This window comes from Vitis riparia, chromosome 10 (assembly GCF_004353265.1).
Source record: "Vitis riparia cultivar Riparia Gloire de Montpellier isolate 1030 chromosome 10, EGFV_Vit.rip_1.0, whole genome shotgun sequence".
NCBI classification, from domain to species: Eukaryota; Viridiplantae; Streptophyta; class Magnoliopsida; order Vitales; family Vitaceae; genus Vitis; species Vitis riparia.
The window spans coordinates 3,306,489-3,325,468 of NC_048440.1; the positions used below are offsets into that span (position 1 = coordinate 3,306,489).

Sequence of the window (18,980 nt, forward strand, 5' to 3'; positions counted from 1 at the left end):
GGAAAATTAAGGCTATGCTTAATTAGCCTAGACCCACTAATGTTTCTGACTTGCGAGGATTCTTAGGCCTTACAGGTTATTACCGAAAGTTCGTCCTTAATTATGGAGTTATAGCTCGGCCACTCACCAACCTCTTAAAAAAGGGGCAATTTAGATAGACGGAAGAAGCAGAGGATGCATTCAAGGCTTTGAAGCAAGCAATGACTTCTACTCCTACCCTTGCTATGCCTAATTTTAATGAACCATTTGTCATTGAATCTGATGCTTCAGGTGCTGGCGTTGGAGCAGTGTTAACTCAACAAGGGAGACCCATAGCATTCATGAGCCGAGCCTTGGGAATCACTAAGCAATCATGGTCTACCTATGCCAAAGAAATGCTTGCCATTGTTCAAGCTATTCGGACTTGGCGGCCTTACTTGTTGGGGAAAATTCTACATCCAAACTGACCAACGCAGCCTCAAGTATTTAATGGAGCAACGCATAGTGATGCCAGAACAACAAAAGTGGGTATCCAAATTGCTGGGGTATGACTATGACATCACTTACAAACCGGGAAGAGAGAATTCTACTGTTGATGCTTTGTCAAGAGTAACAGGCGGCCCCAACCTTAATACTCTTTTTGTCTCTCAAATATCTTTGTGGAATGCAATCAATTAAGAAGGAAGCCAACGAGCATCCCTACATGGTCCGAATTGGCAAGCTTGCCACTGCAAATCCTAGAGCACCCTACAAGTGGAAAAATGATTTGATATGTTACAAAAACCATGTAGTAATTCCTCCTAATTCCCAACTTGTCAATCAGTTATTGCAGGAATTCCATGACTCACCATATGGAGGACATTCTGGGGTATTGAGAACATACAAGCGATTGACACAACAATTCTATTGGCCATCAATGCATAAGGTGATTCAACAATATGTAACCTCATGCACTATTTTCCAAAAGAATAAAGCAGAAACTTTATCTCCAGCTGGTCTTCTTCAACCATTGCCCATCCCTTGCCAAGTTTGGGACGACATCACCATGGATTTTATTGAGGGATTACCACCATCTAATGGCCAAAAGCACTATTTTTGTGGTAGTGGACTGCCTGAGTAAATCAGCTCATTTTTTAGCTTTGTCGCATCCTTACACAGCAAAAATGGTAGCTAAAAAATTTGTGGAAGGGATTGTCAAGCTTCATGGCTTGCCAAAATCAATTATTAGTGATAGAGATCCCATTTTCATAAGTCACTTTTGGCGTGAATTCTTCAAAATGTCGGGTACTAAGCTGCACATGAGCTCTACCTATCATCCCCAAACAGACGGTCAATCTGAGGTAGTTAACAAGTGCGTCAAGCAATATCTTCGTTGTTTTGTTTCTCAACAACCTCGAAAATGGAGTTCTTTTCTTCCATGGGCTGAATTTTGGTACAACACTACATACCACTCCTCTATTGGGATGACCCCTTTGCAAGCTCTCTATGGGAAGCCACCACCAAGTATTCCAAACTATTAAGTTGGAGCATCTTCTGTGAATGAGGTGGACCAGACATTGGTATCTTGAAATGCCATTTTACAGCAGCTCAAGATCAATTTACATGCAGCAGTTAATCGAATAAAACAAGTGGCAGATTCAAAAAGAAGGGACATGGAATTCCAAGTAGGGGATTTGGTCTTCCTTAAACTCCATCCTTATTGCTAACAAACTGTCTATAGGAGGGCGTACCAAAAGTTAGCCAGTCGCTTTTATAGCCCATACCAAATTGAAGAAAAGGTTAGAAAGGTAGCTTACAAACTCAAGTTGCCTGAAGGTTCCCGAATTCACCCTGTTTTTCATGTTTCACTGCTTAAAAGGAAGGTAGGGGAGACTAAGGCCACCAGCACTGAGTTGCCACCCCTAACTGATGATGGTGAGATTATTATGGAACCTGAAGCTATTTTGAATACTAGGTGGGTTAAGAAAGGGTCAAGTTTTGTTGAAGAAATCCTTGTCCAATGGAAAAAGCTTCCAAAAGAAGATGTTACGTGGGAAAATACCCAGGAGCTACGCAACAAGTATATTAATTTAAACCTTGAGGACAAGGTTCGACTGAAAGAAGGGGACGGTGATAAGCTAAGAAGATCAACACGTGTGCCTATTAGAAATCCAAGGTATGTGTAAGGATGACAGACTGTGCATGGGAAGATGGATGTGCTGTCAAAGATGTGCTATCAAAGACTTAGTCCAAGTTGTTCTCAATGTTCACATATTTGCAAAGGAGTGGAAGGAGTGGGTCATGCAGTTATAGCTACTTATTTGCAACATGTTGAGTAGTTGTTTCCTTATTTGTAGGAAATGGTTGAACTTTATGTATTTAAATTCTATCAAATTCAATAAGAAGGCAGCAAAGATTTGATCCAAACTCTGTGGTTTATTCTCACCTGAAGAGAATTATATTCTGCCTTTGACTAGGACCTATCAATATGTGCCCAAACAAGGACTGACTATAATGCATCATCCACACTATCACAAACAACCCAAAAGACCAAAGACATTGAAGAGAAGAGAACTTGATAGACCAAGTTAGAATGTGTCCAAGCTAAAGAGGAATTATTTGGTGATGAAGTGTAGGGCATGTGACAAGGAAGGTCATAACAAAAGAACTTGTAAATCAAGGAAACGTTCACATGAGACACAACTAGAAAAAGACACCCAACAATCAATTGCAGCCTCAGACATTACATAGTGATATGGAGTATTAGGAAGATAGTGTTTTTTTTTCATTTTCTATGATAGTTTTTTGGCATATTTTATATTAATATATATAGTTATTGGGTTGGGTCGGAAGGACAATATTTGGGGAAGGATACTTTTTTATTACAAGTTTATACTTGTTAGGCACCATGGGAACACCCTTTTTTATAGGGAGAATTGTGTTTTACACCCAACTGGGCTTGAAAATTGGCCCAAGACTTAATGAAAGAGTGAAAATTAAGTTTGAGGACATTACTTTTCAAAATTTCCTGAAATGCCCTTGGTTGTCAAAAATGAAAAAAAACAATGGCCTTCCCATTTCTCTCTCATTCTTTCTTCCCTTTCTCTCCCTCTTTATTCTCTTTACCTTTCTCTCACATATTCATTGGTGGGACCATGTAAATTAATTCATAGTTAAGGAAGTGTCACTATTTCCACCAATTATTTTTCTCTAAAAAAATATTGGACAATGGTTAAAAATGATTATTACTACATTTTTTATGTAAATTTTTTTTAAACACCTTAAAAAAATAGTATTATTCATTTTTATCTAATATATATATATATATATATATATATATATATATATATATATATATATAAAAGTTATTTTTTATATAAACATCTTTAAGGTTATAGACAATTATTTGAATATTTTCTCTATTTTATGGATAACACGTAGATATTGTCTTAATATATTCTTTTGTGACATGGTCATCTTTTAACTAATGGTGATAATTAATTTTTAATTGAATAATATATTATAATTTAATAATTTGAAAAATATTAAAATACCCTTTTAAATATGGAATAGATGTGGACTTGACATGGTTTAAATTATTAAAACACGATGTCATCAAGTCAAGCAAATGTATCATAATTTTCTCTTCTTTTTTTTTCCTCATACATGATTTCACAAAAAATGTAGTACCTTAATATTGTGATTAATTTTCATTTATATGGGATGTAAATGTACTAAAAAAATGTTAAAACTACTCAAACAAATATGCAATTACAAATTTTGGATGATGAAATTTAAAAATTCAAATTGTAACAATTTTTAGGTGGAGGAATGTGTGAGGGAAAAGTGTCTAATCCTTAGGTGACAAGAAAAAAAAAAGTTCAGAATTGATTGAAATCTTGCATAGAAGGTAGCCTTGTACAGCCCTTGTACAGTTAATATTTTTATCTTCTACAGTTAGTACATTTGTCTTGTATAGTGAGTATAACACTCTTGTATAGTAGTGCAAATTTCATATACAATTCATGGGTGATAAGAAAAATAAATAAGTGATTCAAAATCGATTAAAATCTTTCACAAATGGTAACCTTGTACACCCATGTACACTTAATACATTTCTCTTGTACAATTAGTGTTACACCATTGTACAATGATGCAACATATCCCTCTTAAGTCATGTGTCCACGTAGGTATGTTAACCATATTTCTAATGGTTTGGCTGAGAAAATGGTGGATGAATTAGGGTTAAATTTTTTTCCTCAATCATCATTATTTGGGAAAGTATTGGAATTTCTATATGAGAGTTAAATAAAGTGCATGATATGGACATGCAATTCATAGGTGACAAGGAAGATAAATGAGTGGTTCAGAATAGATTAAAATATTTTACAAATGGTAATCTTTTACACCCCTTATACATTTATTGCATTTGCCTTATACAATTAATGAATACCTTTGTACAATGATACAAATTAAATATGATTTCAATAGTTTGATTAAAAAAAAAAAAAGTGGAAAACTTAAATCCAATTTTTTTTTGTGAACATATTATATTTTTGTGAAAAAAATATACAATTGACCGATTCATTCATTTAATTATGAACATATTATATTTTTTATTTTATTATTAAAATAACTAATAGAAAAAATAAAAAATAATAATCAATAAATAAAATTTAATTCTTTTTATTATTTTCATACAAAAAAAATAGTATTAAACAAGGTATTCAATTTTCATTTTTAAAAATAATTTTTTTTAATTAAACATATTTTTTAAAAAAAAATACAATATGGAAAATAAAAATTATTTTTAAAAATAAAAGAAGTAAAAACTAAAAAGATATTTTAAAACCAAACTCAAACATAATCTATACAATTTTTAACTACTGTTTTCATTTAAAATGGGTAAATATACCATTCAACCCTTTTATATGAGAAAAATTCAATCTCTATTGTACTATGTATTAATATAATCAATTTCTAAATAGGAAAACATTTTAATTGGATATTTAAAATAAAAACTCTTCATCCATCCTCTTTCTCTTTTCTTTCCTTTTTTTTTTATTTTTTATTTCAATAAATTTTCAATTAAGTCAAATTGTTAAGAAAATTCCTTAATAAACAAATTTGCAACATTTCATATAACTTATTACCAAAAGTCTATGTTCCAAAAATTATTAAAATAAATAAGGAAGAAGATTAAAAAAATTAATTTTTTTATTTTAGAATAGTAAAAAAAAACATTAAAATACTTTTTTAGTATAAAAGAAAAAAATATTAAATATATTTATTTTAAATAGTGTTTTAATCATTAAATTATTCACTTCTAAAATGTAAAAGATAATTTTTATTCATTTAAATTAATATTTTTTTTCAAAAGTATTTTCCAAAATAGTTTTTGAATCATTAATATAATTTTTGTTTAGAAAATAATACTGATTTTTCAATTATTTTTAAAAGAGTTTAAAAAAACAATAAAAAAAATTAAATAATTAAGAATTTTATGGAAGTGACATATAAAGAGTAGTGGTATAAAGACAAAAATGATAGGTGTAAGTTAAAAGGGTATTTTTATCTATTCCTATCTCATATCCTTGTAATCAATTATAGGTGTTTGAAGGACTTTTTATTAATTATCACAGCCAAATGGGTGTAAAGCCCAATTCTCCTTTTTTTTATATTATCATGGTATGCTCTGCTTTGTAACATAGGCTATAGTTATACATCATAGGATGCAAATGCATTACATGATTTTGTAAGTAACACAAGATGAACAAATTATACTGATTATGTAATTTTCACAGGCTTTTTTTGCTGTTAATATTTAGCCTTGTTTAGTGCCAACTATTTTTTTCTACTATGTGGGATTAGATGGTATATTGTTTAGTGCAGGGTGTTTTTTTGTGTTGTGTGGTATTGGATGATCTATAGTTTAGTGCAAGGCATTTTTTTTTTTGTGTTGTGTAGGATTGATTGCTCTTTAATGTAAGTTGTTAATTGTGATTTCTATGTATGTCTATGCAAGCTATTTTTTTGTATGTCACTTGTGCAGGTTGTCTAGTGCAGGCTAGCCTCTGAATTATATATGTCTGTGTTATAGTTTTACACAAAAATTGCAAGTTACGATCTCTTTAAATTATGCCTTGAAGAGGGCAACATTTGAGATGTTAATAACAAGGCCCCTTCCAGAAGCTAATAGCAATATGAACACTTAAAAATTTGATGTAGCTCAAGGAAATAAATCAAAAAGCTGCATATTAAACCTGGAGATGAGCTACATATTATAGAGAGTTGCATTTGCTAAGAATGCATATTGCGCATTGCCAAAATAAATCATTTGAACATCGTGACTTAAAAATCAATGTGTAAAAAACCCAAAATCAAATTTGTAATTTAATTTGTTCATCTCATTAACTACAAAATTACACAGTAATTCTAACCCTTCCATCAAGGCCCTCAGCACAACTCCTCATCTGTTCAAATGGTTACACAAAATACAAAATTCAAACCTGGAGCCTTCAACCATTCAAACAGTTTACACAAAACACAAAATTAAAACCAAGTTGGGAGCCTTCTAATTTCCAAGTAACTTTGGGAAGCCTTCATCTAAAATACCACAGTTTCTCTGTACCAAGAAGACTAGAAAAAACAAATTGATTGTTCATGATATCATCATCATCCAAAACATGCATTTAACCCCTCTTCGATTCACCATAGCTTCATCTTCCTTCTTCTTCACAACATTCAACAATCCAGGTATTATTTGCTTTGATCTATCACACATGGGACCATCATACCATAGGAAGAATCCACAGCCTCCATATTTCTATACCAACAAATTGAATACGTCTACAAAAATACTAAGGATGAATTTGAAAATTTTGACAAACAAACACAATACTACCTTGTATTTTTGGCATCCCATATACCTTCTACCCAGATTTAAATTTGTCCACGATGTCATAACACGAGCCTCATTACCACAATAGTAATGGACTGGAGGATCCATTAATCTTCAAGTTGTCGTTTACCTTAACAAATCTTCAGCCTCAAGGGACAAATCTTCAACTTCAACCTTCAACGACCATTTCAATGAGCTATGTGGGATTCTAGGGCTTGAGAAATTATTTCAGGATTTTGCAAATTTCCACCCCACAAACAATGAGAAATTATCTGGGGTTTTAGCAGTAGCTTTTGGGATTGGCATTTTAGGGCTTCGAAGAAAGGAAGAACGGGGGAAGAGATGGGCTATAATTTAGGGATTCCAGATGGGAGTAATGGTTGAGATGAGGGTTGCATATTGTGGGTTTATAGCAGAAAAGACATTTTTGCCCTTGGTCACACGGAGAGCACATGTCTTTTCGTCTAAAAAAATAACATTGTCTTTAAAAAAATGCACATTGCATGCAATTATAAAAGATAAAGGGTACATTACTTGATTTTGAACTTGATGGGGCAATATGCAAAACACGCTATAAGTTGGGGGGTAAAATATAATAAACCCTAAATTTAATTTATATTATACAAATTGAATTTATAATTTTTTTTACACAATCAAAATCAAAACATTATTTCTAAAAACAACTTCTCCAAATAGGAATCAAAATGCTTTTTATTAGGATGAATTGAAATCCCTCTCATAAATAAGATTTCATTTTCATTGAAACCATTCTCGATTCCATTCCCTTGCGTAGTTATTCAATTATGAGAATGAATGAATAAGATGTCCATTCCCACTCTTCATTCTTATCTACCAAACATGACGTGTTTTTTCTAAAAGAGTTTTTTTGTAGAATCACCTATTAAGTGCTTCTTTAGAAATAACTACATTTGATTTTTCAACTTTTTAAAAATACTTTTTAAATCTTGTTAATCTCCTTATTTTTCTTCAAAAGTCTTTTGTACTATAAATGCTTTCTAAAATTAGTCGTAACCACATTCAATTTTATACTATAAATGCTTTCTAAAAGACATTCAAAATTCATAAGCTCCTTTTCGTAAGCCCAAAAATCTTTTATATCATGTTAGGGTAATGTTTAATTTCTAGCGTTTAAATTTACTTTAATATATAATCATACGTGTTTGGGACCTATATTATAAAATATTTTTATTAAAAATAAGCGTAATTATGATAGTGTTTAAAATTTGTTTAAAAAACTATTTCTAACGTTATATTTGAACAAGAACATACCTTCTTCACAAAATAGGAAAAAGTTGCATTTAACTTTCAAATGCTATTTTATTCAACATTTGATAAGCCCTCCCAAATATGAGGGTATAAATTATTTTAATAAAAATGCTTAATGTTTCTCAATTTACGATATTATGCCAAAAAATAATTATATATTATAAAACCTTTTATAATACTAATCACTTATTCGTTTTGAAAGCCGGTTTGATAACATTTTTTAAAACAATTCTCAAAAATTAAAAAACACAATTTCAACAATTTTCAATTACTACAAGAACAAAATTATATTTAAAAACTCAAATATTAAAAACATTTTTTCAAACCATTCCAAAATTATATTAAGCATTCTTTAAATTAAAAATTGTCCTCTCTTCTGAAAAATAAAAAATTATTTTTAATAACATTTTCCAAACAGGTCCTAAATCTCTCGCATTCTGGAATAAGCCGCTCTCAAACCTCTCTCAATCTCTCATATTCTACATGTAACTACTGTGAGTTTTTTTAAGTCACATGTGAGTCTTAAGATTTTCCTTCTCATTTTCCCAAGAAAATCCATGAAACAAAAACCAAACAAATGCAAGCGAAAAAAAGGGTTTCTCCTACATTTTATCTGGTAATACTGCAGCAAAATAGCTGAAAAATAATAAGAATAATAAGATGAGCATTAGCAGAATCTGGCTAAACATCGTTTTTGCATTTCACTCAAAACAAAGGGGTGTCAAAATAAAATGAAAATAGTAAAAACCAGTCTGGGAGGGTGGGCAGCATATATATATATATATAAAGAAGCGAAGTAACAAGGAATCCAGACAGGCCAAGTCTACCAAAGATGAGCTGTGACCTCCTTTGTTGTGTGCCATCATCCTTCTGTGAGTAGGTGTAGTCTGTGGCTTTGTAGAAGCTGGTGTAAGCGAGTCCTCACTACCTGGAAGACGAGACCTCAGTGCTGCAAATGGGGCAAACCTACAGTCACAGAGCAAAGAATAATACCAGCGATGATCAACTAAAGTTTCATGATTTATGAAATTATGTTCTATAGAAATATATGGAATGTGTAATGTGGAAAAAACAAAAAGGAATTTGGCCTGACTTTGAATGCTTCCCACCAAGGACAGGTTCCAAACAAGAAAAGAAGGGAAAAGATGTAGTTGATACATATCCTGTATGAGACTTATTGAACAAAGAGTTTTCTGGTAAATGGAGTTTTGTCCGAGTTCCATTCAACTGTCTTGAGTAGCCCGAGAAATAGTTAAGCACGCATAAACTTCTTAGGATGCATTTGGTATGCGAGAACATGAATGGAAGTAGTATGGGAATGAAGGTGAATCATAATATCATGTAAAAGAGAGGAATCAATGTGTAAGTGAGAATGGCATTTGCTTTCTATAACAATGATTTTTTTTTTTTTTAATTCTTATTCTAAAAACCAATCCAAACACACTAATAAATAAAGAAAGGAATTAGTTTTCCATCTCAACAATCCAAACATGGCCTTAAGAATTGATGGACTGATTAGGTGAGGCAATGCCTATCACAAAATTGAATAAGAATGTACTTTCATTCCACAAAACCACAAAATATCTCACTTTTTATATTACTAGACAGCGGAAATATCATTATGCTCATTGCTCCTTGTAATCGTTATACTCAATTTAAATTTCAAGGGAATGGGGCAAGGAATGAGGTGCACTAAAAGTCAATTGCATACAACAAGTATTAAGCTGGGGCCAAGTTAAATTTGAGAGAAGTGCTTTTCATTCTGCTCATTGCTCTAGTGGGAGTTTCTATGTTCATCATCCTCTCATCTTCAAATTGAAAGGAAAATTTACCACTGCCCATTTACCTCAGTCCAAGTGGCAGATGTGGTGGGGTGTGGCTAGGGTACGTCCAGGCTCAAATAGTCTGTTCTTCTATATGAAATAGCAGAGGAAAAAAAGAAGAAAAACAGACTAGATTAACATGTTTGGAAGTTATTTTACTGGATAATATTATTATTTTTTATAGGTGTTTTACTGGATACTATTATAGTTTTATCGTATGTTATTATACAAAATATTACCTTTAAATTCTTCCCCTTCACACAGGCCCCCAAAACACACAAACAGAGCCCATATTCATCATATTTACTACAGGTAGTTGCATAGTTCTTAGATTTATATGATGTTCTAGGGATTGAACATGCTGTCTGATGATGAACACAAAACATTACCTTTAAACATTTTTTTCTTTTCAAAAAAGAATAAGAGCCCCTTCGGTTAAAGAAAAACATGTTCATATGCTGTTATGAACTCAAATTTCATGGAAAACAAGGCCATACATCGCAAGAAAATCATTCTACTCCTTTTTTGTTCCAATGAAATCACTATAATTTATATTAGGCATCATTCCTTATTAATTCTGATAAATGAATGGATCTTGAGAATATCTACCAAAAAATTCCTTATTAATTCTGATAAATGAATAGATCTTGAAAATATCTACCAAAAAAAACATCCATCGATAAGAAACAGAAAAAGCCTGAAGTTACAAGCAGGCAAGGATTGTAATTCAAATTTTCAATGGAGCCCCTGGATAAAAGAAAGATTTTAAAAACTGAGACCCAACTAAGCACATGAGAGCCCTCAATCCAATACTGAGTCAAATTTCTAAAACCAGGAAATGTTACAACCTAAAAGCCATAAATCAAAACCTATGCATGAATGAGAAAGGAGACTTGTTGAGTCAAAATTCAATACAAAAACATGGAATAAAATTTCCAATGGAAAGTTAGAATCACTAAGCATTGTTTTTGACAGAATATAATGATGGCACACTAGGGAGAACATATGTGGAACCCTCGGTAAAACAAGAAATTAGGTGGAGAACCAAAACCATACAATACGAAAAATAAATACATAAATAAGCATACCTTGTTTATTTGCAACCAATTGTTTATGCACTCAGAATGGTATGAATGTTTGCAAGAAAGCACAGTCAAGGTCTCACCATCCTCATAGTCCAACCGGCAAATGACACATCTAAAACACAAAGTAAGAGAATTTTAACCTTACATCACCACTACTTAATCATTAAAAATTTAGTGCATTTGTTGCTTACGAATCATTGCTTCCTTCCTGATTGCTTTGTGCCTTGTAGGTAACTGAAGGCAAAGAGGCAATTGTATCAGATGAAAGCCCTCGGCTCTCAGTTCCGATTACTTCACCCAATGCAAGCAATTCCTGAATTATTTAAGCAGTCTACATTCAATAAACCAGAATAGAAGCCCCAAGTAGAAGCCCCAGAGTCCAAATCCAAGCTTACCTCATATGAAAGTTCATCTGGGTCAACCTCCTCCCATGTATCCTGAAAACCCAAAAATGTATAAGATGCATGATACATACCAGAAAAATGGAACAAAATAGCTCTATGCTATACCGAAAAAGAGCCACACACGAGAAAATTCTCAACACAACTGAATAAGAAGCCAATTCAAATATATTTAAAATTTAAAATCTAGATGGCATACACATTTAGGATAGAATTAAAAGAAATCTATATGTGATCTATATATATCTGATGACATGTAGAATCCTGATCCAAAGAAGAGTTTGAAAAAAAAAATGAAATTTAAAAAAAGAAGGATCACAGCTGAACAAAGCTTATCAAGATTTTTTTTGATAAGCTTGAATGAAGACTGGACAACAGACCCTTTCCTAGCTGCCAAACTAAAAATGAATGAAGAGTCAGAGAAGACTAATGACAGGCAATCAAATATTATAATCATGCTTCCAGAACAAAAGACTAAGCTATCCCACTCATACTTTTCACTGACTATGACTTTCTTGCTAAAGTTCTCCTAGTAGTCATTGCATCACAACATTCTGATAGTTAATTATTGCACTGTTCTTTAATTCTATTTCCCCTTGAAGGGGTTGCACTGTTCTTTAATTCTATTTCCCCTTGAAGGGGTAACTCATCCTTCTTGTACCATTTGTTTCATTATTAATGACATGGATATGTCATTTTCTATTCTCATCCCAACACAGAGGTGGACCATATGGGTTATACCCAATGTTTTAAAAACCGGACCGGACCGGCCGGTCCGACCGGTTGAACCGTCGACCAGTGAACTTTCCAGTTCGGTCCAACTCAATGAACCGTTTTGTGGTCAAACTGGCATTGAACTGTTCAAACCATCGGTTGAACCGCCAAACCGGACAAACTATCCGGTTTTTTACAAACCGGCCAAGGCTTTTTTTTTTTTTTTTCTATTCTATAAATACTTGTTTACTATTAAAAGGCCCATTATCCATTGAGCCCATTCCACACCGAATACTTTTGAAACTTAAACTAATTATAAGCCCATATTTGGTTCAAGCCACTAGGCCCAATCAAATAAAACAATAGCTTATAAATCTTTCCCTTGGGCCATGCCTCCAAGCCCAATTTGCTGGCTTGTTTAGCTTGCAAAGCATGTTGCAAGGTATTTATAGAGCACTTGAAGCACATGGAATTTATGTGCTTCCGATGTGGGATTGGGAATAGGACTAACATTGCCTCTTTGAGGGATGGACGCATGATGGCTGGACTTTGAACCATTGAGCATTGCAATGTTGTTAAAAAATATAGATATAATAAGACTAAAGATTAATGTTTTTATATTTCAAATTTTTATCATATAAAATCTTTAAAGAAATGTAAATATTTTATTTCCTGTTTATTTTTATAAGAATAATATAATAATAATTATAAAAAATAATATAAATTAATTAATAGAATAATTTTAAAACAATAAAATACAAAGATAAAAAGATAAATTAAATGTTATAAATTTTTTCATCTTAAATATATCTTCATTCTTAAATATTATAGATATCTATTTAATAAAATTTAAAATATTAAACTTTATCATTTAATTTAATATACCAAATATAAAAATCAAACATTATTAAAATTTATAATTTTATATATTTTTAATTTTTATAATTATTTTTAATTTTATATAATATATAAATTATATATTTATTACATTACCAATTCTCCGTGGTTCGACCGCCGGTCCGACCAATGAACTGTGAACCGGTAATTTTTCCGGTTTGATGACCGGTCTGGTTTTGAAAACATTGGTTATACCATCCCGCTGGTTCCATATGGGGGAATGGGTTGTTAGGGGCCCTCAAGTCAGTATAAAAACAAACACAAAGCAAAGAACAAGCCAATTCTCTGACAAATCATCTAGGTTCGGGGAAGGCAAGATCCTTTACTGACTAGACTAGGGAATTGTCTATGAGTAGGATAACACTCAGGACGCCTTAAAGTCAGAGGTCAAAGATGACCTCCTTTTTTTGGTGAAGGCCTTACTCTATCCCATGTGAAATAGCAGCCTTCAAGGACTACTGAGTCAAGGCCTAATCTAAAGCTGTCATTTTTCAAAGGGAAAATCAAACATCCACAAATCTAAAAGCTATTGACCGTACTTGAAAGGAATAGATTGTGTGCAATATTAAGAAAGCCAAGGATTAAAAGTTTCTCATGTGACTGAATAAATGGCCACTTAAAGTGATTTAAAAGTTAAAAAGAGAGGGGCATATAGGAGAAAGAATGAAATAAATGCTACTTATCAGTTGTCTGGTGAACAGTCCAACTAATGGCTGCCCTAAAAGAAATATAAAATAGATCCTGCTGATGGGTAGAATCTCTATTTAAAGCATATTCCAAGATGCCAGTCACATAAGCAATTGCAAAACAAGAAAGCATAGTTTATAGAGAGGAAAAAATTCTTAAGACAGAGGGGGGGAGAGAGAGAGTCCAAAGGATGACTATGGCTAGGGCTGTTACAATAGTCCTGTATGAACTGATTTACAACTGAATTTCACCCTTGAGGCCCAGTTCAAGTGGCAAGGCTTGGGGTGGGAATGGAGTAAGTTCCAGGTTTAAATCCATGTAACAACCTAAAAGTCAGATGATGAAATGAAAAGACCTAGGATGGAGAAGATCATAATATGAGTGATTCGTGGATTTAGGTTCTTATATATCCTCTCATATGCTATTATATGATATAATATAAGATCCATGTCTACAGACATCATCATCTATCTACATCCAGAAAGCTGCTTGCTTTGGAAGAAACTTGTTGGTTCAAGAACAGGTTTTTAAAAGAAGAATGTACTTCAACGATACACCCTTAGGCACAGCCATAAATAACATAGAGATCACACTTGTGAAGGGTGGACAATTAACTAGAGTAAAAGGGTTCTATAACGAAACTGATTACAAACGAGGGGGCATCCACAGTAAGATTACCTGTTGGAGAGATCAGTTTGATATATAAAAACTGATCAGCAACAGTTTGACAAGTGGAGAATGTTGGGGTGAACTAGAAAAGTTTGGTCCAGTCAGATCAAGTGTTGTCTAAGTGAGACAACTATAGTAAGAATAGTTATGAATCCATCCAGGTGGTGGGGGAAGAGCCCTAATCCAAAAGGATATAGACTAGAATTTCAGCACACTCATGTACTTGCAAAAGTAAAGGATGGATGGATGGGTTTTACCAAAAAGATTGAAGGTTCAAAGGGAATATAATCATGAAGAGAGGTTATGAGAAAAAGTTGGAATGATGTTTCACTAAGGGCATATGCAGCTCAAAAAGGTTTCTATAATAAGAGTGAACTTGGACTAAAATTAATAACCTTAGTAGCCAGCACCAGAACCTCTCTGAATATTATTGTAAAGCTTGGGAAAGGTGGATAACTAGAGCATGTCAACAACAAATGTCAAATTACATGCATAGGAAAATCAGATAACTCTTTTAAGATGAATGCAACTTCACAACAATAGTCTGATTCTCCTATCAGGGAGGAAAAAACTCTCAATGTCAGTCATAAATGGAGAACTCAACCAGCCAAGCAGTGTTAGAAGGATATAACACATTCCATGGCTAGGAGGAAAAAACTAATAACGAGCAAAACAAAACTATAGAAGCTACTGGCATTAGTTGGGAAAAATAAACTGTGAGCATCGCTGCACAAACATGCAACAACTCCCAAACAGAACACACACACAAAAAGGGAGCCTGAGAATGACACCAACCATATGTAGGAAATTTCTTCCCATTTATGACTGCCATGACCGGCACTTCTCAACATGACACCCATGCCCAACGCCTCTTTGGACATTTATAAAAGGTCTACCTTTATTTATATTTAAATGCACACATCAAGAATGGCAGCAACTGACCTAATATCCATTTTTCAAAACATATCAATAAATTGGAAGAGTGAATTTGAAAATCCAAATTAAAGACCAAGAATTGGGAACTCGAACCAAACTAAAGAATTTGGAATTATGGAGATTAGAGTTTATATGGGATTTGTATCCCTTCATGTCAACCCACTCAAACATACCAATATCTTTCAACCGAACACGTATTAAAGCACCTAATATTCATAGTAATCTTGAGCAATATTAGACCAGGCAGATTTAGTCCATTCATTGGAAGGTAATCCCTTTAATTGAGAAAAAGAATTTTCAGGAATAGACTAGAAAGGAACATAGTTTTAAAAGGCACAAAGTGCACCAAAAGCGCAAAAGTCTCCTATGGCTTAGGCTCAAGGTGCACACTTAAAGTGCAAAAGTCTCCTATAGCTTAGGCACAAGGTGCAACACAAGGTACATGCCTCAGTGAAGTGAAATGCAACCTAGGATGCGTATCAGTTTTATAAAATATGATTCAAAATCTAATATAATCAATAAAAAAAGATTTAATATTGCAAACATTTAAAAGAAGCATTCAATAAATAAATAATGAAATTATATAAATTCCAATGTAAAATTAGAAATTTTAAGAATAAAATTGTTTAAAAAGGAAGAGTAAAGTAAACAAGGTGCGCCTCTTCAATAAAGACACATGTCTTAGTAAGCGAGGCATTGTAACTAGAGAGTGGTTGAGCTTTGAGCCTACGCCTACTTAAAGCACACCTTTTAAAACTTTGGAAGGGAAAGTTAGAAAATACGGTATATGAATTGGAACTTTCCTTCCAAGTTGTTAATTTAGTCTGTTCATCACAAGTCTTAGGACCATATTTGAAGGGAGATGGCTCCAAAAACAAGTCTAAAAGATTGATGAATGCTCACTCTTTCAGCTAAATTGAAAACCGAACACCAATATCACTTCTCACTACCTCCATCAAGAAAAACCCCGACCCAGCTTTTCTAGTCTTCCCCTTTCTCCTACCATACTACCTTCAACCTGAACACACCTGTACAATCATGGGCCTCTCAAACATGGGAATACCATCTTAACCCTCCATTTTCTCAGGAATGCCTTTGTTTCCAATTCTTTGCTTTTTATGCACAGATTACATAACAGCAACAAACTATTGGTCAAACTAATTATGTTAATAGAACCTCTTTATGTTTGATCTGACAACTTGAAAAGAATCACTAGTATGGGCCAAACTATGGCCATGCAGGAGATTTCTACTCCTGCAAAGGTTGCATCTTTGACCCCTAGAGGAGACCTGTTCAATCTCATATGACAGCCCCATTGTCATCACATATGACCTCACCTTTATTTCAAATTCCTAGAGTAGCCTTCCCTGCTCCAGTAAAGTTCATCTTGATGTGATTTCCCTTTGCAACCGTCTTCTTCACACCCTAATCATAAGGCACTCTAATTTTATAAGATATGTCCCTCTTCAAACTCATCTAGACCCACTGCTGATGCTAACTGCATCATCTTACAGATGTATCTGTTTCCAATTCTATACTCTCTTTATTGGTTGGTCCTATACACCAATTACACAACTAAAAATCCCGGCATGATTTTGTCCATTCAATTCCAATTTTATAAGCATCAACACACATTTAGACGTCTACACAATTGACTAATGGATACACCAGAAATTTGAGATTAATTATATGCATGAGATACATGTGTGTCAAGCACATGCATCCACCCACCCACCCACAAACACAAACACGTAGAAGCAGGGAAACATTCTTTATAATTGGATAAAAGAATACCTGAGAGTTACCGCCATGATCCTCTGTATCCTCAACTCCATCTACAACCACAAACCAGTAATAATTTCCAACATATTTAAAGGAACATATAAGCAAGAGAAAGAAAAAAGGACAGTTGAAGGTCAATCACTTCTGAACAGGCACTCACGATCATGTATCCCAGCAAGGGCCAACAACCTTGCAGCCATTTCTTGTTCTTCAATGTGCTGTAGAGCTCTTGCATAGGCCTCATCACTAGAAAACACAGCTGGATCAAATTCAATAGTTGGGTTGTCGTCCTCCCCATCATCAGCTTGAGCATGCACATCAAAAGCATCTTCATCAGTGCCATCATACTCCCCTTCATCCTCATCCTCATCATCAACCCCATCATCCACATCAGTGCCATCATTGGGATCATCAAACTCTTCCTCATTGAAATAGCTTCCAGCTTCCCAACTTCCGTAATCACTCCCTTCACCATTGATCCTTAGCATCATATATGCTCTTTCCTACTCCACAAACCACCCAACAACAATTAATAAAATAGGGAATGAAGATTAAACATTCAAAAAACAAGTAATCAATTGTAGCATAAAACCCAAGTTTTCAAACTCAATTCCCTGATGAGAACATTTCAATTTGAGATTGAACTGAGGAAACTAAAAGAAAAGTAAGATTTGAATATCATGTTTTAAACTTTGCAGAAAAAGAAGAGAACTGCACAAGTGATGGAGATGAAAATAAATGTTTAGAAAAAGCAAAACTTGCAAGTCGGGAAAACTACCTAAACACTGAGTGGAGAATACCCTCAGCACTTGGGGCTTCCAAATTATATACTTAAACAATTTTTTGGCCCAATTTTTTTCACTTCTATATATTCAGTAGCTCAAAATTCTTACGCAAAATTAGACCAAAACTGAAATTTTCATAGCCAAATTCCTCATTTTAAACAAAAGCTGCCGGAAGAAACATTCTCATCAGCAGGCTAGTCCGGATCACATAATTCAGTTTTTTCAAGTCCAAACTAAACCAAAGATTCAAGATTCCAAGTTTCCTTCATTTTTCCTGCATTTTCCCGGCAACCAAACAACCAACAACACACACAAATCTCCAACAAACAAAAAAGAAACAATCAACAACAAAACCAACACCCAATTCCAAATCAAGAAACCACAAAACCACCCACAATCCCCATCCAGATTCAAACAAAACGATTCAACCCAAATTCCCACCCAAACCCCAGAAAATCAAAATCTAAACCTTCACACAAACAGATGACGTACCTGCTCCTGCAAGGTGCGGGCGAGGGCGAGGTCGGCATCGACCTGGCTAAGATTGGTGAACGGAGTCCTCGAAGACTGGCGAGGCGGCGCCTGGTTCGAATTAGGGTTTGGGTCTTCGGCGGCCGGGGAATTAGGGTTCTGCTCCTCCGCGGCCGTGGCGGTGGCGACGGATTTGGGTTCATCGGAGTCAAGTTTAGAGTTGGTGGTGGTGATGTTGTTGTTCTCCATAGATTTGAATTTGCAGAGAAACGGAATTGGCTGTGGATTATTCGAAGAAGAATCTGAGACCAGGAAAAAGGAGATGTCGCTATTATTATTAGAGAGAGAAAACAAAATTTTGGAAGTATTGCTTTTTTGTGATTGGTTTAATTGTTTGTTTGTATTTTAGATGGAAACAATTATAATTCAAATTAGATGGATTAGGGAAAAGGATTCCCCCTCCCCCATCCTAATTAGACCTAATATTTGATTCAATTTGAATAAAATTGGATTCATACATTTTTGTTCATATTTGTCTAGGAATTAAAATATATATATATGTATTTTTTTTTTTTAAATCGAAC

General features: G+C 33.7%; 1 protein-coding gene across 2 annotated transcripts; it reads right to left on the reverse strand.

Annotated features, from left to right (window-relative positions):
• Positions 1-8,728: 8,728 nt before the first annotated feature.
• LOC117923936 (E3 ubiquitin ligase BIG BROTHER-related) lies at positions 8,729-18,775 on the reverse strand. 2 transcript variants are annotated; one of them, XM_034842441.1, is made up of 7 exons: positions 18,418-18,775; positions 17,283-17,643; positions 17,153-17,193; positions 11,450-11,491; positions 11,246-11,367; positions 11,058-11,166; positions 8,729-9,112 (listed from the first exon to the last, which is right to left on the reverse strand). In XM_034842441.1, exons 1-7 carry the CDS (start codon positions 18,643-18,645, stop codon positions 9,071-9,073), a joined length of 945 nt encoding a protein of 314 aa, XP_034698332.1. In that variant the 5' UTR covers positions 18,646-18,775; the 3' UTR covers positions 8,729-9,070. The 2 variants fall into 2 exon arrangements, with proteins under 2 accessions (XP_034698332.1, XP_034698333.1); XM_034842442.1 differs by having other exon boundaries at positions 17,301-17,643; positions 18,418-18,770.
• Positions 18,776-18,980: the final 205 nt, after the last annotated feature.

What these genes read in the sequence shown, in the direction of transcription:
- LOC117923936 (XM_034842441.1), bottom strand. Translation starts at nt 18,645, where the DNA reads ATGGAGAACAACAACATCACCACCACCAACTCTAAACTTGACTCCGAT. An exon ending in TCGTGAGTGCCTGTTCAGAA is followed by an intron (nt 17,194 to 17,282) that starts GTGATTGACCTT and finishes TTGTGGTTGTAG; the next exon opens with ATGGAGTTGAGGATACAGAG. An exon ending in CAGGAAGGAAGCAATGATTC is followed by an intron (nt 11,167 to 11,245) that starts GTAAGCAACAAA and finishes TTTGTGTTTTAG; the next exon opens with ATGTGTCATTTGCCGGTTGG.